Below are 24584 nucleotides of genomic sequence, written 5' to 3'. Positions count from 1 at the left end.
TGATAAAGCTATACCTAGAAGGACAAAGGAATCCTTCTGGAGGAGAAGCCAAATATCAAGGAATATTTGGTGTTATTCAACTTTTAATATATCTGCTGTCTTATGCTATGAATTCCATGTGCACTCATAACTTCCCCAAGAACTTTTAACAGTGTATTTTACCTGAAATTCTTCTCGAGCATCCTAGGCCAAAATGGCAAACAGACCAACTGCCATCTCCTGCATTAAGGTAAACACCCTTATGGAGATACCGCCTGTCTCCTAGGCATACCCTTGCCTCTTGTGCAAATGAAGCTCAGACCCTCCTTTGTCTCACAGCCCAAATGGCATTCCAGAGCAATTTACTCAGAACATAAGGGTTTTTTGCATACTAGTTGCAATGTAGCTATGAGGCAGGCTTCCTAGCTCCAAGCAGAGTTACCCTGCCCTGCCAGTATGTGGTGGCACAGGAAAATAGAGGCAGTTTTGTTTTCGTGACTTACAGACTCCTTTACCTGATCACCTGTAAGATTGTAGTTTGAGCACATTTATGATAGACTTGTAACGTTTCACCTAACCACTTATACGAATATATTTTGAGCACATAAATTCCCTTTCTGACTTATTCCAGGCCTTATCTGACCCCACCTCCTCTATTCACACCCCTTTTGGGTTGCAAATGAAGCTGGCTATCCAGGTTCTTGTATGGACCTTGGAAGCTTTGCTTGGGATTGGTACGAGCCAGGCTGCGGATAGGGCTGAGACTGGTTCCAGAGGAGGAAGGGGAAGGAACCAAGATGGAGAAGAAAGAGGATGGAGATGAGGATGAGATGGAAAAGAGAGTTAGATGAGGACAGGAGGAGAAGGGACATAGAGGAGCTCAGTATAAGAACAGAACTGAAGCTGGGTAGACAGAATTTAATCTCAGAGGAATAAAGTAGAGAGAGAAGAGCACAGTGTACTTAGATCCCTGCCCCCACCCCACCCTGCCGTCTTGGGGGTCGGGGCTGAGGAAATTTCGATAGTGAAGGTCAAGCATGTCAGGCTGGCTAGCAGGGTGTCTAGGGACCTTCCTGGCTCACCCCTCATCCTGGCCTTCGGTTGTATCTTCATCTCATCTAATGAACTTGTGTTTTAAACAAAAAATTTAAAAAATTAAAAATGTGTGTGTGGGGAGTGGGCAGTGCATGTGCTATGTGAGTTTATATTCACAGTGTGAGTGCAGCACCCACAGAGGAGGATGCTGGATCCTCGGGAGCCAGAGCTACAGGCAGTTGGTAGCCAAGTGATGTGGGTGCTGAGAACCAAACCGGGGTCCTCTGTGAGAGCAGTACAGGCTCTTAACCACTGAGCCGTCTCTCTGGGTCCATGGATGTGTATTTTAACTCCCTTCTTTTGAAGGAACAACTGTGTGTTGAGCCTTCCAGGTTCCCCTGGTGCTCATGTGTGAGCACAGGGACCTCCAGGCCCCTGCATCTTTCCACTACGCTCTCTGAGCTGCCTTTTGCTTATGTCTTGTTTCTCTCCACCCTAGTCACACTGATGTGGCCTGCCTTCCTTTCCTTCTGCTGTTCTCTGTACCTGTGAGTGGCCTGTCCCCCTCTGGTCCCCCTGCAATTCCTGTCTCAGGGAATGGGGTGCTGTTGTACACTGCTGGGCTCAGACCTCAGTCCGACCACCTGTTGACCATTCTTGTTTGCGCCTCAATTTCTCCTCTGCAGAGCAGAGGACTCAGTGCCTTCCGCTGATGACATCGCTGTTGGCTGTTCTCCATGGTCCTCACTCTGTCCTTGGAATAGCAGAATCACTCGGTGGCCCCTTCTGTAGGCCTTGACTGTATCGATCTGCCTAAGCATTTGTGATAGTCAGTGCATCCCTCATGCATCCTGCGAACAGCACATGGGAGGCACTATTATCATGCTTGTTGAGAAAAGGCAGAAATTTAGCTTGACCACAAGTGCAAGTGGATTCCAAACCCCGAACTCCAAAAATTTCACGAAGTAAATGGAACCAAAAAAGGAAATGAACAGCTTGTTAAACTGAAAATATGTTGGAAAGTGTTCATTATCTCAGTTACAGTTACTCACTTATTATTGTTGGGTTTGTATCTAGAGATGAGGGAAATGCTGGAGTATGTACAGCTTGGAGATTTGCCCCTGGTCTTTGCCCCTGCTGCCCCTTAGTCTTGCTGATACCGTGTTTCTGTTCAGTGCCTTCTTACCCTGGGACATGGCACATGCCCATGCCCATGTTTCCTGGGAGCAATAGTCCCTGTTGCAGAGACTGTAATGGTGTCACAAGTCATCAGAGAAGGTTGCCTGCTCCGTAGCTCAGGTTCAGAAAGAGGATGAGCATGGAGCTCATAAAGAGTGGCTTTGGACACAGACAGAGCACAGTGCAGCCGGAGATGATGTGACTGGTGAGCCAGGGCCCTCAGCTAAGGACCTGTGTGGGGACAGCTCATGAAGAGCCCAAAGGTGCAGCATGGCGTCTGGTGTCTAGGGGTGACTAGGGGTGCCTGTATGAGGTCCTGCACACTGTGTGGAAGCCATCTTGACTACAGCTTTCCTTTTCCCTTCACTGTACTACGAGAGAACCAGCCTGTGGGCTCAGTGCACTCAGCAGACGCAGGTCATCCCAGAGCTGTGTTAGGTGCCGGCAGCAGTGTTACTGGGTCGTTAACATAACAGAATTCTGGTTTCCCCTCAACCGTCCTTCCTACTGGGAGGGGTTTACTTTCAACCTGACCAAACTTTCTCTTGTGAAAATTGTTATTCTTTCCACCATCTTGGCATGGGAGATTTCCGTGTGGAATACAGATTTCTGTATTCCAGTGTAGGCTGATACTGTAGCTGAGTTCTAAGGCTTTCTTAGAGGGAGAGCTATCAGCCTATAGCCAGATAAAGTGATGACTGCGTTTGTGTCCACTGGGGTGTGAACTTCCTCAGGGAAGAACTGTCCTGCTTGGTCAGAGTTCTCCGGGTCTTTGCAAGATGAACATGTATGTTAAAATTGTGGAAACCTCAACCCTGACATTTGGGTATGTATGTGAAAAGTATATTACACACACACACACACACACACACACACACACACACACACACACACACACACACACGAATCCTGCAATCCTCTGCAAGTGAATTAAGAAGCTTGTCAAGGAAGGTCAGATGTTTGAAGGAGAAAAGCCACAAATAATACTGCTCTCAGGGTCGGTGACATCCCATTCTGAAACTAAACATTAAGAAGCCATTTCTTTTTGAAGCCGACTCACTGAACAAATAATTTGAAATGCAGCTTGATGTTGGAGATTTTAATTTAAAATGACTGTCACTGGCCCACTAGACTGGTAAATTATGTAAACAAAAAAGCTTTGTTTATAGTCTACTTCTCCTTCAGTCAGAATAAATATAAAATCTAAAACTCCTAACTGATGTTGGAATGTTAAGCAAAGGGAGCCTCCAGCTCAGAGTGAGCCTCCAGTTCGGGGTGAGCCTCCAGCTGAGGGTGAAACTCCAGCTCGGGGTGAGCCTCCAGTTCGGGGTGCTCACAGATGGGCTTAGAAGCAGCTTCTCCAGAGGAGGAACTTAGAATTGTTCTTTTAAAAGAAGGCAGAGGTGTGGTGGAGCTGAGGTGGGACAAGGTTGGGTGTGAGATCCACAGCTCTCCAGGACAGGCCTGGAGCTTCCCAGTTTCTGTAAGATGTCCCTTGTACTGTTTTTCATTTACACAGTAATTCAATGCTGTTGTACAGGGTTATTGCAGATGTAATTAAGACCCCCCCAATTAAATGACCTTAAAATATAGAGAAGGCCACAGGCCCTTCAAATCTGGTCTAGAGTTGAGGGTCAGGCTCAGGTCAGTGAGATTTGAAGCTTGCAAAGGACCAGACACACAGGAATGCATCCTCACTGGCTTTGGTGATGGAGAGGACCACATGGCAAGGCAGAGAGACCTTTGTGCTGCCAGATTTTGGAGACAGTGGAGCCCAGGTGTGACACTTCCCAGGGAGCCTGTGCTGGGGTATGGGAAAGGATGAAGCCCGATGCCAGCCAGAGGAGAGACTTGAACTTGTCTCCAGCAAGAAGTGGCACACGATTCTGCAACTAGCCAGGCCACCTTGCAGGAGAGACAGAGCCCAGACAGTGATGGTGGGTGGGACCACACCCTGACCAGGACTGCTGAGCTCTGTACACTGCTTGCTATCTGTTTAAACCCAGGCCTATGTCAGACCCTGGAGATGGACTTGGGGGTTCCTGGACCCCTTTAGTTGTTCCTCTTCCCAATGTGGCCACATCGAATAAATGCCCCTTTTCTACCTTTCCCTGCTGTCTCTTTGATTGGCATATAGGGGAGTGGGGGCTGAACCTAGCCTATTGGAACTGTTTGGGCCCAGGCTCTGACCCTAAATTAAACCCCAGTTACAGCAGGAACTTACAGGGGGTCTGTAGCTGGTAGCCAGCAAGCATATGGAGACCTGAGTCATCTTGCAGAGAGTTGACCTCTGCCAACAGAGAGAGAGTTAGAAATGGGTATGCCCTGCACCCAGCCTCTAGACCAGAGAACCTTGATTCTGGCTTCATGATCTGAGAGGATGCCCCAGGCATGCACAGTCACCTGCATGTGCAGAGAGTCGTGAGCCCATAGCTCGGCATCCTTAAGCTCTTGGTTGGTGACAAGCTGTTACTGTGATCATCGTCCCTCATGGGTCACTCGTCTCTGGTTCTGTGAACCGTTCATACTCAGACTGAGGGGTTCCTTTCCTTCTCACAGGTGAGCACTGCAGAAGCTTACATTCTACAAAGATGGTAACACAGTTCCCACCAGGGCCCACTGTGACTCCACTGTCACTCCACTCAGCCTGTGATGATTTAGTCTAGTGTCCATCTTTTCACATGGGATGCCTTTCACATTGGGAGCCTTGGACATTGGCTCTCGGTTCCTAGCCGCCATGCTATGTCTAGTTCCTCTAGAGGGGTGATGGTAGATGACACAGCAAATGGAGTTAAGATTTTTAACTAGGTGCAAGACTTGTGAGTGGGGCCCCTTCCCACACCCTCAGCTCTTCCGGTGCCTGTCCTCTGTCCTCGCAGCTGTGACCTCAATCCCTGGGACCAAGGCAAGGCTTCCCCCGTGCCCTTGGTCCAGATTTCTGGCCCACAGAGCCCATGGACTTTGGAAAATGATGGTTTTATGCAACCACATTTGAAGTAGTTAAATGTTTCCCTAAAATACCATAACAGTGACATGTTTATAAAGAAATCCTGAGAAATACATGAACAGAAGCAAAAATTGCAGATTATCAGTCCCATGCCACCTTGGGGATCAAAGCAATCACTACCCTGTCCTGATTCAAGGGAAGAGGACTGGCCAGGTGACCGTGCAGATGTCTGAGATAGAGACGTGGGTGGGCAAGGCCCTTGGGGAAGACATGTCCCTGCTGGATGGAGCTAGGTCATGGCGCCAGGCCTTTGCTCCGTGCATCCCGCTGCTCTTCTCATCACTGACTGACACAGTGCCCCACAGAAGTGACTTACGGGGGGAATGATTAATTTTAGAAACCTTTTCATTATGAAGGTTTTCTTTTTGTGTGGTAATTGGCATGGATGTAATGTATCTTGATCATGTCCACCCCAGCTCCCCCTTCTACTCTTGGATGCCCCCAGAACCCTCCCCCTCACCGTCCATCCTCTTGTTTGTATAACACATGAGTCCAATTGTGCCGCCTGCCTGGCCCCTCTAGAGCCACGAGCAACCCAGCCCTGCGCTTTTAGCCGTGTTTACAGCGCCAGGCAAGAATTTCCTCGTGTGAAGATGGCTTCACATCCACCCAGAGGTGGTTGGTTAGCCTGGCCCTCTCTCCACATCTTTGAGTTTGACTTGTTAGATCCCATATATAAGTGAGATCTTATAGTGTTTTGTTTTTTTTTTTTGTTTGTTTGTTTTTGTTTTCTTTGTTGAATGTGGCATCTTTCTCTTTAGCCCAGGCTGGCCTTGAACTCTTGGTCTTCCTGCTTCAGCCTCCCCAGAGCTGGGATTGTGTGTGTGCCACCATGTTCGGCTTCCTGCAGTATGTTTCTGTGCCTGTTTAATTTAAAATCACAACCAGTGGACCATCATCACTGATGGCCCTTCTGTCCTTTCCTTTGCTGACGGGCATTCTGCCACATGCCTAGACCACACCTCTGTGCTCCTGTTCTCTGAAGGGCACTAAGGCTGTTCTGTGCCTCAGGGTCACAGATGCTCCATGAGGAGTGATGATCATACTCACTTTTGCAAACACTAAGGTTGCCTTTCTCCATTTCAGCCTGGAAAGTCAATGTCTCTTGCGCCCTTAACATGTATCTGTGGCCCAATTGGAGAATAAAGTTTTATTGTTACACAGCCTGTTTATTTCAGCATCAGTCACAGCTGCTCTCACATCACACTCACTGCAATGCCTTCTTATTAGTTTCACAGACAGTTTTGTATCTGTGTATTATCACAGGCAGCAAGCTCCTGGGAGGCCAGATGTTCAAATCTTAGATGGTCTTATTAATAGAAAACCCAGAGCCAGATATTAGGGTAAAAGCTGAAAGATCAGAGAAACAGAGCAGCCAGCCACTAGTTCTTACCTCTATGAAATTCACAGTCTAAAGTCAGTGAGTTCCTGTTTCCTCACGCCTTATATACCTTTCTCTGCTCTGCCATATTACTTCCTGGGATTAAAGGTATGTGTGCTTCCCAAGCAAAGGCATGAGATCTCAAGTGCTGGGATTAAAGGTGTGTGCTACCATCCTGAACTCTATGTCTAATCTAGTGACTGGCTCTGTCCTCTGATCCTCAGACAAGTTTATTAGGGCACACAATATGTCACCACAGCCAGATGCTATAGCCCTGTTTCTGTCTGCCAGTCATTGTCTGTGATACAGACAAAACAGTGTCTATCTAAAAAGAAGCGATATGCTTGTCTTATATCACAGAATTGATTCTAACAACATACTTAAAAAGAACATGTTTTGAGATTTATTTTTAATATCTTAAAAAATAGTGTGTGTGCATGTGTGTGGATGTCTTCAGAGGCCATTGGATCCCTTGAAGTTAGAGTTAAAGGCCATCGTGAGCTGCCCAGTGTGGATGCTGGAACTGACCTTGTGTCCTCTGTAAGAGCAGTATGTGCTCTTAAGCACTGAGCCATCTCTCTAGCAGCTGAATATGATCCAGAGCTATAGCCTGTGGCCCCAGAGCAGCCCATTTGGAGAATAAAGTTTTGTGGGTACTCAGCCTGTCTATTTCAGCATCACTCACAGCTGCTCTCATGTTACTTTGACTGGTTTGTGGTTGCTATAGAGACTGGGAGACTGCAGTGTCCAGTTTTACTGTCTGGCCTGTCACTGGGGATCACATGTTCTGCCTTGGACCAAAGGAGTGTTTAGAAGTGGAAATACTTTTTGTTTTTTCTTAAAACTACCTTTTGTAGCACTTGGGTGAAGTTTCCATTGCTGAGCTGTGTCCACAGCCCCAATTTATCAAGCTTAATAAACACTGACTGACTTGGATGATTCTGGTTCCATCTCTGAAATCTCATGAAATAATTATTCTGTTATAACTGATGATAATTTAAAACCAGATTTGATGAGAGAATGTGCCTAGAGTAGATTGGATGATTGGTGTCCAATTTTTTAAAAATTAAAGACCATTAAAATTCATTGTGCATTAATTTATTTATGCTGGGAAGACAGCTAACGAGGCAGAGATAAAACATGACAGCGTCACATGCCAGTGGTTCTGTGTGCATTGTGGACCGTTACATTATTTCACCTGGCATTACCTTGGTTGGTTGTCTTTATAATAATTGTGAGTTTTAATTAACTTTCACATTAAAATATCCGTAAGGCTGAGCTCATCATTGTGAAGATGGCTCGTATTTGTGTGGAATTGCTAGAGTTCTGTGTGCTAATGTCACCATTTATTTAGTCTGTTTCTGCATCAGAGTTTGAGCAGTTAGACATGGGGCTTCATTCCATCCCATTAGGGTAGCAGTGTTAATGCATATTATCTCACATGTCCTCATCTCCTTTTCTTCCTTCTCGTACAGGCTTGTGGAAGAAAGCAAATTGGTCCCGCTCATTTTTGAAGTGATTCTGGTAAGAATGCAAGCATGTCTTTTGGAATTCAAGTGAACATTTCAAGTTTTAAAGTTTTTGGGGTGAATTGTATGGTTGTCTCTCTCACCCAGACTCTGTCCCCACAAACTGTATGTCCTTTGTCTTGTTCCTAACCGCATGAGACCTCTGCTCTCAGGCCTGCACAGACGTCACACTCTGGAAGTGATCTCAGCTGAACTGTTTGTTGCTGAAAAGCCTAAAGGCTTCACCAGCTCTAGTTGCTGGTTTTCACGCCTTATATACCTTTCTGCTTCCTGCCATTAGTTCCTGGGATTAAAGGTGTGTGTCACCATGCCTGGCTGTTTCCAGTGTGGCTTTAAACTCACAGAGATCTGGATGATCTCTGCCTCTCAAATGATAGGATTAAAGGCATGAGTGCCACCATTTTTCTGGCCTCTGTATCTACTGGCTGTTCTGTTCTCTGACCCCAGATAAATTTATTAGGGTGCACAATATATTGGGGAACACAGTATCACCTCCCTCCTTTCCACCTTCCCCCTCCCTCCTTCCCTCCTTCTCTCCTCCCTCCCTTCCTTCCTCTCTCATCTCATTCTGTAGCCTGTGTGGCTCTACTATTGTGATCCCCCTGCCTCAGCCTCCTGAGTGCTGGGTTATAGGCGTGTTTCATGCTGCCCAGCTGATACATGCTTTCTTGCATAGAACACAGCCTGGTCTGAGGTTGGCTTGTAGAGAGAGATACAACATGTGCTGCACTTGTGTGTAAGCCTTCAGCATGAACGTCCCTGGGCTCAACCATCATACGGTTGTCTTCCTCAAAACTCAGAATGGCTTAGCTTCCTTTCCCCAACAAAGGACATGGATCTCAAACGAACAGCACCCATCAGATCAAATCTTTGCTCTGTGGTTCATGTGTGTGGAGAATGAACTAGAACCCAACATTGTCTTTCTTTGCCCATGAAGAACCCCTGCTCAGACCCTGCTGATCTGAGAACTGGGCTGTGAAGGATGCAGGAGTGTTTACAACCAAGAAAAGTGTCCCTTTTTACCAGTGCCCTAACCCGCACAGCTCAGGGACGGCAGAAGACATGGTGAGGGAGTGAGCTTCTCACATTCATTGCAGACATGCTGCAAACTGTGTGCCTCTGTGGAAAAGCAAAGGCCAAATGACCCCCTTCTGAGCCTCAGACTCACCTCTGGTCAGGGGACCGGTGTTTTCCTGATGGTGTCTGCCCCGGCCAGCGGGGTTTCAATGGGGGCGACCCACCTGTGGGAGCGAATGAGAGACAGGGGACACGAGAGACTGACAGCAAGACAAGATTCTGATCAAGCTGCAATATTTATTTCTCTCTGCAAGGCTTATATAGCATAGGAGGGGAGGGGGCAGGAAGGGAGGAAGGGGAAGAGATGTGGAAGGCATGCAAGACGTGGGAGGTGTGCAGGTCGTGCAACTGAAAGATGTCTGCTAAAGTCACTGCTCAGGGGCCATTTGTTCTGTTGCTAGGCTACCTGACCATGGAATGCTCTTTACATTCGGTTGCCATGGCACCTGACTGTGGAATGTTCTTATCTTTGGGAGCCTCCGGTTAGTAAACAGGTGTTACTGCTCTGGGGAAGGGCAGTGGGCTTATGACTTGTTCCCTGGCTTAGCTAGTACTTTCCATGGTCCATGTTTGGTTCCTGACATCTTGGTCCCTAACAGGTGTCTATGGTGCTCAAGCAAAATACCACACACTAGGTTGTGTATAAAGAATCAATAGGCATTTCTGCAGAGGGCCTTGCTGTGACCTCACAGGGCAGAGGGTGGGAAGGCAAGGAGCAGGCTTTGTGGCACCCCTCAGTGGGAGGGAGGGCTGGGGATGCTCCCAGTCTGCTCTTAGAGGCTCCACCTTCTGATACTGTCACTCACATCACTTATATTTGCACTGGATGTGAGTAGAGGTGGGGGTAGGCATATTGTCAAGCCCAGATGGGGCCAGATGTCAAGAGCTGCATGGTGAGTGCCATGTACAAGGTTAGAGAGATTGTTCAGAATGCTAGAAGAGGGTCTAGGCAGTGTCAGAAGGGAGAGGAAGATGTGCCTGTAGAGCAGCTGAGTGGGATATTGATGGACTGCATGACCTGTGCATGTCTCTTTTGAAGGCTGATCTTGGTGATTAGCTTGGTTGGGTTGATGTCAGTGAAGCCAGCCTGAGTGTGTCTGTGAGGGGTGTTACCAGAGACAATTAGGTCACAGGGGCCATGACACAATGGGCAGCTTAATCCATTGAGGCTTAAAAACTTGGAAAGACTATTGGTAGGTGGTGGAACTGTGGGGATTTTTTATTGCATCCTGGCCCTTAGCCTGTGTCCTGCCAACCGTGGTGGAGGCTTCTCTAGAGACAAAGACCTCTGAAACTATGAGCAGTTTGAGTCCTTTGAGCTCGTTTCCAAGGTCACCTGTTGGCACTGTCCCTCCTCAGAGGCAGAGGCAGCTCCTGTGTTTGCTTTGGAGGACAGCGGGTACAGAAAACTCCTGAGTCAGGCCGTAAAGCTGGGCACACTGTGAAAAGCAAAGCTGTTCCAGAGCCACATTGGCGTGTGGAGAGAGTGGTGGCGCAGAAGCTCCAGAACTAGACAGGCCTGGTAGACGCTGACGAGGGTTGTTCTGTCTGCTGTGGGCAGTTCAGTTCCCTTGGTGACTGATGGAAGTCCTCATTCTACATGAAATACCCAGAGAGAAACCGTATGCCGTGTGGGAAAGCCTCGCTTGCTCAACATCTGAAAGCACGTAAATGTCCCCCCTCAAGAGTCTGCCACCAGAGTCCTCAGGAGGGCAGCAGGGTTGGCCTCAACAGTGAATGGGGTGGAGGGATCACGTGGCCACTGACTGGGTGGGATGTCTCTCTGCACCTTAGCTCCACCCTCAACTGCAAGGGAGCCTTGATGAGAAGAGGTGTGTGAGTCTCAGCTGATGTACATGCGAGATGAGTTCTGGGGCTAAGCTGGGGGCTGTGAAAAGCAAAATGTCCATTACTTAAAAAATAGACTATTTTTTCCTTGAGAATTTCATACATGTATATAACTTACTTTGATCCTATTCACCCCAAACTGCCGCTACAATCACCTCCGAATCCCCACTCTCTCCCAACTTTGTGTCTTTTTTGTGTTTTAGAATCCACTGGGTCCAATTTATATTGTCCATGTGCTCCTGGGTGTATGGCCATCCACTGGGACATGGTCAGCCTACATTCTTAAGAATTGTTCTCCTCTCCTCGCAGCAGTCAACTGCTGATAGCTCTTTCCTGTTCATGCTGGATGCTGACTGCTTTGATCTTGTGTAGGCAGCCACAGCTACTGTGGGCTGTGAGTTCATGAGCAGGATGGTTTTGTCATGTTCTGAAAACACCCCTCACCCCCAACCCCATCTCTGGCTCATTCAGTCTTTTAAGCCCCTCCTCCATGATGGTCTCTGAGCCTTGGGGGCAGGGGCATTATAGAAAACGTCCCACTGTGGCTGAGCGCTCCACAGATTCGAACTCTGCACTCTGACCAGCACTGGGCCTCTGCCTAACCACTGTCCACCGCACAAAGGACCATCTCTGCTGAGGTCTGAGAGTGTCACTGACCCGTGGGTAGAGAGAGAGGACTCTAAAGGGCACCTCACTACTGTGTCCAGTTCTCAGAGTGATAGATGATGTTACTCCGCCCAGTCACTGTCACCTCCACATCTAACATTCCAACAGGACATTCCTTCTGACAGGTGATGTGATGCACCCTCATGATCAGCAGCAGTGAGCATTTGATCAGTGTCATACATACCCCTCTTTAAACCTTGCTGTCTCAGCCTCTTTGTCATAGGGAATGAAGGTGACGCCCCTCTTCAGTCCTGTACCTGCACCATTGCCAGCGAGGTGCTCTGAATCCGAGAGGACGTTCTGTGTTTAGCTTTCTTGTTGGATATTGTTGCACTCTGTATATTTGTTTGTTGCATGTGTATGGGCACCTACATGCCACAGCACATGCGTGGAGGTCAGAGCACACTTTCAGGTGTTGCCATTGTGTTGGTTCTGGGGCTTAAACTGCAACCATTGGGCTTGGCAGCAAGCACCTTCACCCACTGAGCCATCTTGCTGGCCCAGGATGTTATTTTAGAGGGGTTTCTGAAATTATGCTTTATGAGGTCGGACTGATGTCCTTGAAGGACGTTGTTCAGTTCCTGCTCTGCTTCTGTCATTAGTCAAACACTGTGTCTTTCTCTTAAGTGAACATTTAATCCGTGCCCTGTCTGTGGCAGTCATCTGATGGACACACCCCGCCCCCAGGGATTTCACTCGCCTGTCTCCCTGTTCAGTCTTCCCTGGACGGTCCTGAACTGAGGCACTTTGCAAACCTGTGGCCCTTTGTAGCTCTTTTCAGCCAAGTGACCTGGGTGAACAGGTCACGGCTGTAACCAATTTATTTCACTTTTATCTCCCTTTACATAAATGCCCGAGAGTGATGTAGTATAGACGTCTCTACACAAGTCTGAAGAGAACTCAGTAAGAAGTAAGAATTCTAAGTTGAATTGTGATATTTTTCTCTGAGTGTCTGATAAAATACCTGTGCACTTTAAGACCGGTCCTTGGAGTCAAGGAAACAGCACATAGCTCAGTGTGGTTTGACACCTGAGTCTGAGGGCCTGTGTGGAATATGGCATGTGTGGGGTAGCCTCTGTCAGTGGTGGGGTGCAAATGAGGCCCAGGAGAGGATGGTGAGGGCCCTGCGCAAGTGCTGTTACCATCTGCAGGACAGCAGTAGGCTGCTGGGCTGGCGACCACTTTCCTCTGCCCACAGCTGTTGTGATTTCTGTAGCTAGAGCCTCGTTATGGGCGTTGTACTCTGTAACTTTGTTTCTCTTTCCCAGGGTTCCTTGTACTCACAGTGCATGTTTTCCTAATGTCCTTCAGTAAGCACTCTCCAAAAGGGTTTTCCTGCACAAGGGTCTCTTGGTAGTTGGGAGCCAAGGGATACCACAAAGTCACACCATGCAACAAACCTCACACAAGAGATTTATTGGGGAGAAGCACAAAATGATGGCTGCCTATGAGCGGGAACAGAGACAGCAGGGGGCTGGGAAGAGGGGCAGTATTTTATAGTCTTTGGAGCATGGGCGGTGAGCTAGTGGAGCATGCTCAGTGAGCTAGTAGGAAAGTACAGCATGACTGAAGTATTGCTTGTCCACTCACCCTGAGTCATGAGGTGGGGACAGGCCAGGGGAAGGGTGATCTCCACTGCTCCTTTACCCTACACCCCCTCTTCTGGAGGGCAGGAGTTGCTGGCTGTTTCTCTGCAGCATTGACAGCCATTGCTGGTGAAGGGAACAGGATTTTAAATGTGTTGTTCTGTATGGACTGGCCCTCGTGGAAACCTTGAGGAAAGTAGCAATGTCTGGAGTTGTGTGAAAGAACAGGATCTTCAGTGGTAGATTGCAGTTCATAACCAATTAAAAGAATTCTTATTTTGGGAAAAAAAACATCAAAGCTACCTCTAGTTGCAACTGCTTAATCAGGAGTCACAGTCCTCCTTCCTCTGCAGGGATGGTGTGTCAGTCCCTGAATCAACCTGTCAGGGAAGGAGGGACAGAGGGATGGAGGGATGGAGGGAGGAGCACCCTATATGAGTGCTTCACTGGATAGAGCTGTTGAGGCTGGGCTGCTTAGCTACGCGCCAGCTTGGCGGAATCTCAAACCACTGGGGAAATGGCTCTGTGGACATGCTTGTGGGGGATGATCTTACTTATGTTACGAGTGTGGGAAGACTCATCCTAATTGTGGGTCCAGGACTAGACCCTGAGCAGGGATCCTAGACTGGCTAAGATGAAGAAAGCGCACTGAGCACTGGCATGCGTGGTCCCTTTGGGTATCATGTGACCAGCTGCATCCCGGCCCAGCAGCTGTGCACTGTGGGATGCAATCAGCCCCTTCTTTTTTCTTTTTCTTTTTTCTTTTTCTTTTTTTGGTTCTTATGTCAAGGTATTCCACCACACCAGCAGGAAAAGAAGCCAACAGAGGGTGAGACAGAAGCTTCCAGCCTAGAGTAGGGGCTGCTAAGAGAGGCCGGGGATGGGGTAGTTTCTCAAACTGACCTTGAAACAGGGTCTCAAGGGTGAAGGAAGAGTTGTCCCGAGAAAGGAGAGAGTTCTGGGTGGGTATTGGAGGCTCAGCTGATTAGCGAGTGTGGGGTGTGCTGGCCACAGGTGTGCGTGAAGTGGCAGCTGCGGGGCAGGCCTTTCTGCTTGTGTTTGCTTCATGCCTGTTTTGGGGAGATGCCCTTCAAACTCACACGGCAGCCTCTGCTTGGGTAGAACCAACTGTGCAGGAGAAATGTTCAACAAAGAGGCAGATCGCTTGCTTAGGTTTGGGACTCTTAGGGCAGCTTCAGGCCGTTGGTCTCCGCTGGAAGGGAATCACCATGGTCCTCTGTCACTGAAGGATGCAGACAGTGCCAGCCCTAGGTGTCCATTAGTGGAGCTAATGAGGTCAGTTACAGGGACTGTAGGAAGGGATATGGTGGACAGCTGGTCCCTGAGGTCTGTTTGACGGTCCCAGGACTAGAGCAACAGAGAAAGCAAGTGTCTCAGTCTGAGCTTCAGCTGCAGGCTGTGTACACAGAAGGTGGCTAGGGAGCTGCTTACCAAAGGTTGCCTCCTGCTGGTGGGCACTCCTGCCCTGGCAGGGCCCACCTATGCACCCCTCCCCCCAGCGCACCTGTGTGCCAGAGTACCAGAAGAGGGCATTGGGTGTCCTTGCTTTTTCACTGTGTGCCAAGACAGGGTCTCTCACTAAGTCTGGAGCTGGGCTAGTAGCCAACGAGACATAGTCCCCCTCCTGTCTTGGTGTGTGTAGTAGTACTTTAAGGTGTGTTACTTTTATTCATGTTGCATTTGTTGAACTCTGTGAAGCTGTTCCTGTGCCTGTCTAAAACACCTGATGGTCTAATGAAGAACTGAACAGCCAATTGCAAGGCAGGAGGAAGGATAGGCAGGGCTGGCAGGCAGAGAGAATATATAAAGGGAGAACTCTGAAAAGGGAGCTCAAGGAGGAGCCAGAAAAGGAGGAGGACTTCAGGGGCCAGCCACCCAGCTACACAGCCAGCAACAGAGTAAGAATTACCTAAGAAAATGGGAAAAGCCCAGAGGCAAAAGGTAGATGGGATAAGTTAAGGAAAGCTGGCAAGAAATGAAGCCAAGCTAAGGCCAGGCTTTCATAAGTAAGAATAAGCCTCCATATGTGAATTTATTTGGGAGCTGGGTTGTGTCCCTCCCCTAAAGAGCCAAACAACAACAACAGGTGTGCATAGCTACATTTCGCTTTTAATGTGGTTCTGAGGATTTGAACTTGGGTTCTCATGCTTGGGCAGCCCTGCATTTTCACTGTCAGCACCAGGCAGGCATGCTGGGCAATGGCAGAGGACCAGCCTGCATCATTACATCAGGCTGGACTGGTTTCCATTGACCCTGCTTTCTGGGCCCACGTCTCTAAGGCCCCTGGATGTGACTGGTAAACATGGCTTCCTAAAGGATATGAGTCAGCACTTACCTGGCTTTTGAGTGTAGAATTGTTGGAAGAACAGGACGGAGGATATTCTTTTTCCATTTTGCCTCTTTGCAAAGCATTACAAGTTGCATTAAAATGTGTTTTAAACGTAAATTTGGGTGTAGCAGCCTTTGAACATTGCTGTAACTCTAATCTCTCATTTTATTTCTATGGTTTATGTTGTGGCTACTTCAATAAATCATTTTAATACCAAGCGATAGAGGCAAACTCTATTTTATTGGAAGAAAAATCTTTATTCATGACAGATTTTCCAATATGTGCCAAAATACTGCTGTCGTGATATTTTATGTGCCTGTTTCAAAATAAACAGTTGCAAAGCAATTTCAGTGGTGAATGTGAACAATAAAAATGTGATTAGCAGTTCACCAGCCCGGCGGTCATGTTGTTCCAACCGTTCCCCAGCACTGCAGTGGGAGCGAGCCGTAGTAAATCTCTTGAGTCAGCCCTGTCTTCAGAAAGGCATTTCTTTATGGACCCCTGGTACGATTTCATCTCTGAGGTGTTAAGGTGGCCCGGCCACAGCCCCGCCATGTTTAAAGAATATTTTGAGTCCCGCTCACTCCTCAGGCTTTTACCTCTGCATTTCTCAGCTCCAGTGGTCCTAGTTGGGATTTAATAGGCTTCTTAGAACATTAGGAATCCAGATGCCTGTGTGATATCCTCTTGACAACATCTCCTATGCAGATGGGCAGAAGTTTTCCAGCACAGGAAGCAAGCTTGTGTTAACATTTCTGAAGTCTTAGGAACCTGCCTTTGGAGGGTACCTCCAAATGGATGTCAAAAATACCTGGGGACTCAGCAGGTTCATCTCGTTCTAAAACCTACACTTGTGCTGCTCAGGGCTTCTGTGGCTCACAAAATGGGGCTGTGTACAGCCCATTGCTATTGGCTATACATAGGACTCCACCTATTGCTAACAGTGAAAATGGGTGGAAAGATGGCTCAGCAGGTGAAGGCACTTGCTACACCAGTCTATTTGAGCTTGGTCCCTGGAGCCCATGTGAAAAATCCGTAGCTCGGAGTTGGCACATAGCATCAGAAACAGGAGAGACCCTGCCTCAAAACAGAATGGACGGAGGAAACTGAGTTGTCCTCTGACCTGGACAGGTGTGGCATGTGTGGCCCTATCATATACATCACACATATAACAATAGTAATAAATTTTAAAATCAAGTTTGAAGGTGGATTTGCACAGGTCCAGGCCCTCCCTGTATTATGTGTGCCCATATTACATGCATCATGTACAACAGTAATAAATTTTAAAATGAACTTTGAAGGTGGGCTTGTACTGATCCAGGCTCCATAGGCTATAAACATGTGTTTGAAAAATACTTTTCTAAGACTAGGGTACAATCTACAGGTACTGGTGAGGACTGGAAGTTGGTCATGTAGCAACTGTGCATGTGACTGAGTAGTGCCACATGAGGAGAATAAATGGACCAAAGTGACTAGAATCAGGAAGCTGATTTTCCCATGATCAGACCAATTGCTTTAAGAGAAGACATCTTTAAAAAGATAAAACCCTTGGATCATACAGAATTTTAAAAAGTAGCGAATTTTGTATGCCTTTTTCCATTCACAGAGAACACATGAATGGTGTCATGTGACTTTTCCCATCTCCAGTTTATAAAAACAAAACTTGTTCCATTGCTGTGGTTTGGATCTGGAATGTCCCCAAAGTGTTTGTCCTCACTGGTGGCACTGAGAGGTGTAATGCCTTTGAGATGTAGGGCTTAATTTCAGGAAGTTAGATGCTGGGGATCAAGTCCTTGAAGCGGATATTGACCTGTCTTCCTTCCCTCTCCTACCCCCTTCCCATCATTATTCCACCAAAACCTGCCTCACCACAGCCTGAAGACAGTGAAGCTAAGTAACCATCGTCTGAACCATGAGCCCAAGTCAACATTTACCCCCATTAAATTGATTTGTCTCAATTTGGATATTTGCTAATAGCAATGGAAAGCTAGCCAGCAATCATCCATCATTCTGGTCCTGAGTCTTAGGCTTGACTTTGAGTTAACATGCAATATTCACTCTTCATTCTCTAAAGACTGGTTGAAAAGCCAGTAGGTCAGTGATGTCATGTGCCTCTCGGGACTGTCAACTGCCATCTGTGGTGTTTTCTGTTGAGGGATCGGGAGGTGATATCTAGGAAGCTGTTCTTTAGCACGGCATCCTCACGGCTGGGGTTACTGCTGGCTTCTGCTCTGAACAGCCAGGGATTGACCATTGGCCGGGTTGGTTTCAGACACATGAGGCACTGCCAAGCTAAATATCCCACGGAACTGAGTGTCTCCAGCCCTTTGAGACATGGAACAAGTTAACTGACTCAGGTGGCTGGTTCAGACTTCTGGAAGGAAGCCTCATGTGAAACTATGGACTGCAAGTTCTTCAGATGTGACCACCAAATGTAGCTGCTTCCCAGAACTCCTCAGCACTCTAGATCCCAGAGAGCATGAGAACCAGCACACCTGCCTCCTAAGCTGTAGCAGTAGAAAGTCACCTTGGTTAACAAAAGCTGCTGTTCTCCGTGCTGTCCTTTGATGGTCTCTGCCCCTGTTTACCTGCTGAGCAGCAGAGGCAGAATTGATGCACTTACAGGAACTGCAAGGATCCTCAGACAGAAATCTGAGGCTTTAAAGCAATGTAGACTTATGGGAAGGTGGAGATGCTTTTTTTTTAAATTTTTTATTTTATGTACATTGGTATTTTGCCTGCATCTATGTCTGTGTGAGGGTATTGGATCCCCTGGAACTGGAATTACAGACAATTGTGAGCTGCCATGTGGGTGCTGGGAATTGAACCTGAGTCCTCTGAAAGAGCAGCCAGTGCCGTAACTGCTGAGCTATCTCTCTAGCCCCCAGGTAGAGAGTCTTCAATGGCTCCAGCCAGTGGAATTGCATTTGGGATTGTTAGAGGCACCAGAGTGGAGCCAGGGTGTGGCACAAAGCCACTCAAGGCAGCTACAACAGAGGATTTCTGGATTTGGATTTTTGATGACATAAATCACACATGCTCATAATTTAAAACAATACAGAAAGTCTGACAAGCCCTGAGGAGGTGCCTAATTTCATGGCCTACGGATTGAAGCATGTTCTTAGCATTTTACACATGTACATGTGTAGTACATTTGTTCAAAAATGGAACTGTGTTAAGGCTTTGATTTTTCTTTTATAGTGTTTGTAGCAATATTGGTTGATGTGAGTGTGCATATATATATGCCTATGTGTGTTCATTATTCTGTCACTGGTCAGGATCTTAGGTTAACCTCATTAGGGGACATTTTGTGTTTGTTGTTTTTTTATACCTGGGCGGGGAGGTTTGATTTTCATGCCCATTCCCCACTGAAGTCAAAACAACTCTTGCTTCTCCTTGGTTAAGTTTATACTTACACTTTGTTTTTATTTTTGATGCTTCATTTTATTATTAATGAAATTTCCTTAGTTTAAAAATATTTTCATTTATTGATGCGTGTGTCTGTAAGTGTATACACTGTGTGAGTGGAGGTGGAGGTGCCTGTGCATACATGCAGTGGTCAGAAGAGGGCGCTGCTGCCCTGTCATTCTTCATTCTCCCTGGGGTGGGACCCATGTTTCCTTGGCTTGGCTGGAAGCCAGCCAGACCCAGCGACCCCCTGCACCCCTTGGAGCTTCAGTTGCAGGTGTTTACAGGGATGCTGTCTTGTTACCTGCTTGCTAGAATCCGACTCTGGTCCTCATGTGTAGAACTAGTCCTTCTAACTGCTAGCCAGATCTCCAGCTCCTCTTACAGGTTTTTCAGGTAATTCATGATTAGAAATGTAAGAGGTTTTTAGTATTCTGTATCCTGTAGTTTTACTAAATCCAGAGTTCCATCAGATTTGACTAAGAGTCTTCACAGTGCAGTGAGGTGTCTTCTTGTGCAGTTTATGAAACTTCATTTTCTTGCCTAGTTGCTCTGGCTAGGCTCCCCCGGTGATGTGTGATCACCATCTTATTCTGATCCTAGCAGAAAAGCTTTTAGTTTTTCATTGTTCAGTATGACATTAGCCACAGACTTGCCATACATGGGCTTAATTGCATTGAGGTAACATTTTTTAAAGTTGATGAAAGTTTCTGTCATGAAAGGATGTTGGATGTTATCAGACGTTTTCCTGCACCTATTGAGAAGGTGTCACTACTTTTGCCCTTTATTCTGTTTCTGCAGTCTGTTGCATTTGTGTCTCTGTGGAGGTTGAACCATCCTTGCATTCCAGGGTCAGTGCAGTTGGATCGCGGTGGCGCATCTTCCACTGTGCTGTCTCTTGTGTCACCAGGACTTTGCTGGGGATGTCACTCACCTGCCTGCTCTTCAGGGACATTGGTCCATCATTTCTTTCTTTCCAGTTCCTGGTCTGGCTTCATCAGATCAGGTGAGTTAGAAGTATCCTATGATAGTCACACATTGGAAGAGTGTTCAATGTTTGGTAGATGTCACTGGTGACACAACCAGATTCCTGGCTTTTTGCCGCTGGGAAGTTTCTTAGTTCCCTTACTCACTATTGCCAGGCTTAGCGTCTTTACTGCTCTACGGTTTACTCTTGGTAGGTAATAAGTTTCTGGGAATTTATCTGCTTTTTCTGGATTACTGAATTCTTGGCATAGAATTTTTTTTTTTTTTTTTGAGACAGAGTTTCTCTGTGTAGTTTTGGTGCCTGTCCTGGATCTTGCTCTGTAGACTAGACTGACCTCAAACTCACCTCTGCCTCCCGAGTGCTGGGATTAAAGGTATGCACCACCACCACCCAGCTAGAATTGTTCTTATAGTTCTTAACTATATTTTGGATTTCTTTTCTATCTATCTACGTATGTATGTATGTATGTATGTATGTATGTATGTATGTATCTATCTATCTATCTATCTATCTATCTATCTATCTATCTATCTATCTGATATGGGGTCTTTGTATACCCCTGGCTAACCTGGAACTCAATATATAGACCAGGCTGGCCCCAACCCCACAGAGATCGGCCTGCCTCTGCCCCCCGAGTGCTGGGATTAAAGGCGTGTGCCACCATATTTAGGGATATTTTGTATTTCTGTGATATTAAATATCACATATTTATCAATATCAATTTATCACATATGTAATTTTATCAGTCATCTTATATGAGTGTTCTCATTAAAAGACTCTAGCTAAATGTGTTTGTTTTTGAAGTGATGGGGGGCTGCTGCATGGCTGACCACTTGACTGCCCCAACCAAGACCTGTCAGTGCCTCCCGTCAGAAGTCAGCGCTGGCCTCACTCACCCTACCTCTTGCTTTTCCAGTTCCCACATCGGGTATTTCTGCTCTGGTATTTGCTGCTTTCTTTGTAGCCTCACTTTGAGCTTAAGTTTGTGGTTTTGTTGCCACTATATCCCTTGGGATATAAAGATGAGTTGATTTATTTGATTTTTTAAAATCTTAACATAGGTGTTTACAGCTACAGAAAACTACACAGATGTTTCCAACATGTGCCTGGATATCTGGTACTTTCTGTGTACCTTTAGTGTGTCATGAATGCTCTGTGTTCCTATTATGCTTAATAACTTGGTACATTTGGCTATTGTTCTATTTCTATTTATTGCACACATGTTTTCCTCATGTGTGGTGTATCCCCAAAGCATCAGACATCCCAATATTTTTTCTGTGTCATAATTTAATTCTTAAATACTGAAATGCATGGGGTGTGAATCAGTGGTCAGTTGTTTGCCTAAAGGTACAGAACCAGGACAAAAGAAATCTTCAAAGTACATAGAAATGTACTTTGAAGCCAAGTGGTGGTGGCACACACCTTTAATTCCAGCACTTGGGAGGCAGAACCAGGCGGATCTCTGTGAGTTTGAAGCCAGCCTGGTCTACAGAATGAGATCCAGGACAGGCACCAAAACTACACAGAGAAACCCTGTCTTGGAAAAAAACAAAAACCTAACCATGCATTAGGAGCATGCGCACCTCATACTTAAACAGCCTTTCACTGCATATCTGACAGCTTACTACAGACTGGTGCACTTACTTTTTAATGTTTTGGTGAATTTTATATGTGATTTCTCTAGGATTTAAAAATACACACTTGTAAATGAAACTGGCCTATAGTTCTTATGCCATATACTAACTGTTACATTCTGTGTTTTGAAATATTTATAGTTTCACAAGCAGCTGAAGCAAGTGCAGTGCATGGAGCCAGCCTCCTGCATCTCCCCATCCAACTTGTGGTCATTGCTCATATGACAAAGCATCGTTTCAAACCCAGAAAAATCACCTCGTTACAATGCATATGCATGATCCGACTTTACCATTTGACTTTTAGGTTTGGTTCATAGTTCAGTATATGGTCTGCTTTTGTATTATGTAGTGCCTGAGGAAAATGTAGTTTCTCTGTTTTGGGAACCTTGAATGAATGATGAGAGCAGATGTTAAGTTATTCTGCATCCTTGATTGTCTAGTCATTCCGCTGACTGAGGAGAGAGGGGTGGTGATGTCACCTGTGGTTCCAGACTCTCTCTTCATTAGCACTGCTGATTGGGTCATACATCTTAGGGCTTCTGTGGTGCTCCAGTTGCTTCAACTGTCAATGTGACAGTCTAGAGTCCCCTGAGGAGGGCTGCCCAGATCCGATTGGCCTGTGGGCATGTCTGTGGGCAGTTGTCTTAGTTATTAACCATTATAAGAGGACCCATCCCACTGTGGGCAGCACTGTTCCCTCGGAAGGCAGTCCTGGGTTATACCAGAAAGCTAGCTGAGTATGAGCATTGAGTACACTAGCAGCCAGCCGCCAAGCAGCATTCTTACATGACTTCTGTGTCAGGTTCCTGCCCTGACTTCCCTCAGTGATGGACTGTGGCCTGGAAGTACAAGATGAAGTAAACCTTTCCTCCTTCAGGTCTCTTTTGTTCAGAGTGTTTCCTCATAGCCAAAGGAAGGTAACCAGGATTCATGTCTTCCTGGTAAATTTAGTCTTTGTTATTTTGCCAGCTTCATTTTATCTTTACCCAGTGTCTCTGTTCCTGAAGTTTTTTTTCCTGTGCTGCCTACTTTCTGATGCCAGTATGCTGCACTGTCTTTGATTAGTGTTTTCTTCTGTCTGCTTATTATGGCTGTTCAACCTACCTGTGGCATTGTAGAGTGAAATGAGTTTCTTGCAGACAGCATGCAGTTGGGTCCCTCTCACCTATAATTTATGTGTGAAATCGTCTTTTCAGCAATCAGTTTAGATCTTTTTTACTTAGCATGGTGATTGATATGCTTAGGTGTGCCCATTGTTTTAGATATCACCCTTTCGGTTTGTTTCTCCTCCTTCTGGTTTTCTGTGGGTTACTTTACCATTTGTTTAGAATTTCATTTTGGTTCATATGTAGTAGTTTTTTTTTCTACAAGGACTTGTAAGTGGTGTTTGTGTGTATGTATGTATGTGTGTGTTCAATCATGCATGTGTGTGTGCATGCATGCACTCTATCCCCTCCCACACACAGGAAGGTATCTGTTTTCTTTGTGCATGGACCATACTTTCTGTTCTCCGCTATTGGCTCCTCTTCTTGGCTCTCAGGCTCTCTTCCTTACCTTTACCTTGCCTCTCCTGACTTGGCCACATGCCTCTGTAGTTGGTGCTCAGGGCACCCTGTGCATCTTAAATGACAGGCCAATTGGCAGCTTTTCATTTGTAGAATTGGTTGAGTAAAGTCCCTCCTGATTACCAACTTCCTGCGGAAGCAAGAACTGTCACTTGTTGGCTTTTACTGTGTCACTGCACTTAGACACCAAGTGTCAGCAGCAGGTGCTCAGCAAATACCTGTGTGAGCAAGCATTGGTTTAAATATTAAGGCAACTCCACATAGTTAAAAGGGAGGTTTATTTTGTGGGGTAACTTACAAGTGAAGGGATAGGTTGCAGGGTCTGGGAAAGGTGAAGCACAGTCCAGCGGTGTTCTCTGGAGAACTCTGCTTGGTCTACCTACCTCTAGCGTCCATCTGGATCTCAGGTCTTTAGCGTCCTCTCTTGGCTCTGCCTTGTAGGTGTGACAGTTACCATAGCCTTAAAGGGGGAGGCATTTCCAAGTCAAAGCTGGAATGGCTACCCACTACAAGCAAGTGCGTGCATAATGGGAATGGTAGTTGGGTCCAGGCTGTGATGAGCAATAGAGTCTGGACTTAACCTCATGACCTCTCAAGTGCTGTGCAAGAATAGTAGGCAGAGAATTGCCATTTGGAAAGTCCTGAGAGTCTTTTATGGGGGAAGCATTTTGGGGCATGTGAGCTAACTGCTGGTCATTACCCAGCCACCCTCCTGTCATGGGCCCTTCTCCTGAAAGTCCTGTTTTGTCAGTGTGTGTGGATGGACTCTCCCTTACGGTAGGAAGGAATGGATTTCACGGTTCGTAGCTGTGGAAGAAAGAATATTGTTCTCTTTTTCCAGCAGGTCCATGCCCTGGCTCCTGTGACTGTTGAAGGAGCTTAGGCTCTGACACTGGAGCAAGGGTGGACATGGGACCAGCTGACCTTGAGATAAGGGGCTTGCCCTGGACAATCCTGTGAGTCCTCAATAACCAGGAAGGTCCTGAAACATGGGGCGGGTGTCTGTGTTTTGCAAGAGAGATGGAGCTGGCCAGTGCAAACTTCAGTGTACAAACTCATGCCTTTTCTTGTTGCTGTGATAAAACATCAAGAGACATTGAGAGAAAGGATGAAGGGCTTCCTTTGTCTGCTGGTTTGAGAGGACACAGTCTATCAAGGTGGGGGAGGCTTGGTGGCGGGATGTGCCCAGCTGTGGTGTGGGTCCTCCATGTGGATCATGAAGCCGAGAGAGGACAGGGAGTGGTGCTGGAAGGTAAACCTCCAAGCCCTTCCTCGGTGACCACTTCCTCCAGTGGGGTCCACTCTCTAAGGTTCCACAACCAGCTGGGACAGGTGTTCAAACCCATAGACCT

General features: G+C 46.7%; 1 protein-coding gene across 1 annotated transcript in view; it reads left to right on the top strand.

Moving 5' to 3' along the window:
- The window catches only part of Ulk4 (unc-51 like kinase 4), a 317659-nt gene that overhangs the window by 127924 nt on the left and 165151 nt on the right, over nucleotides 1-24584 (top strand). Inside the window, exon 31 of the mRNA XM_036191627.1 lies at nucleotides 8057-8105. Coding sequence (XP_036047520.1) covers nucleotides 8057-8105 — 49 coding nt within the window. The remainder of the gene's footprint in view (nucleotides 1-8056; nucleotides 8106-24584) is intronic.

The sequence above is a fragment of the Onychomys torridus genome, chromosome 7 (assembly GCF_903995425.1).
Source record: "Onychomys torridus chromosome 7, mOncTor1.1, whole genome shotgun sequence".
Taxonomy (NCBI): Eukaryota; Metazoa; Chordata; class Mammalia; order Rodentia; family Cricetidae; genus Onychomys; species Onychomys torridus.
Note: the sequence above shows the minus strand (reverse complement) of the source record. Positions and strands in the feature narration are given on the sequence as shown.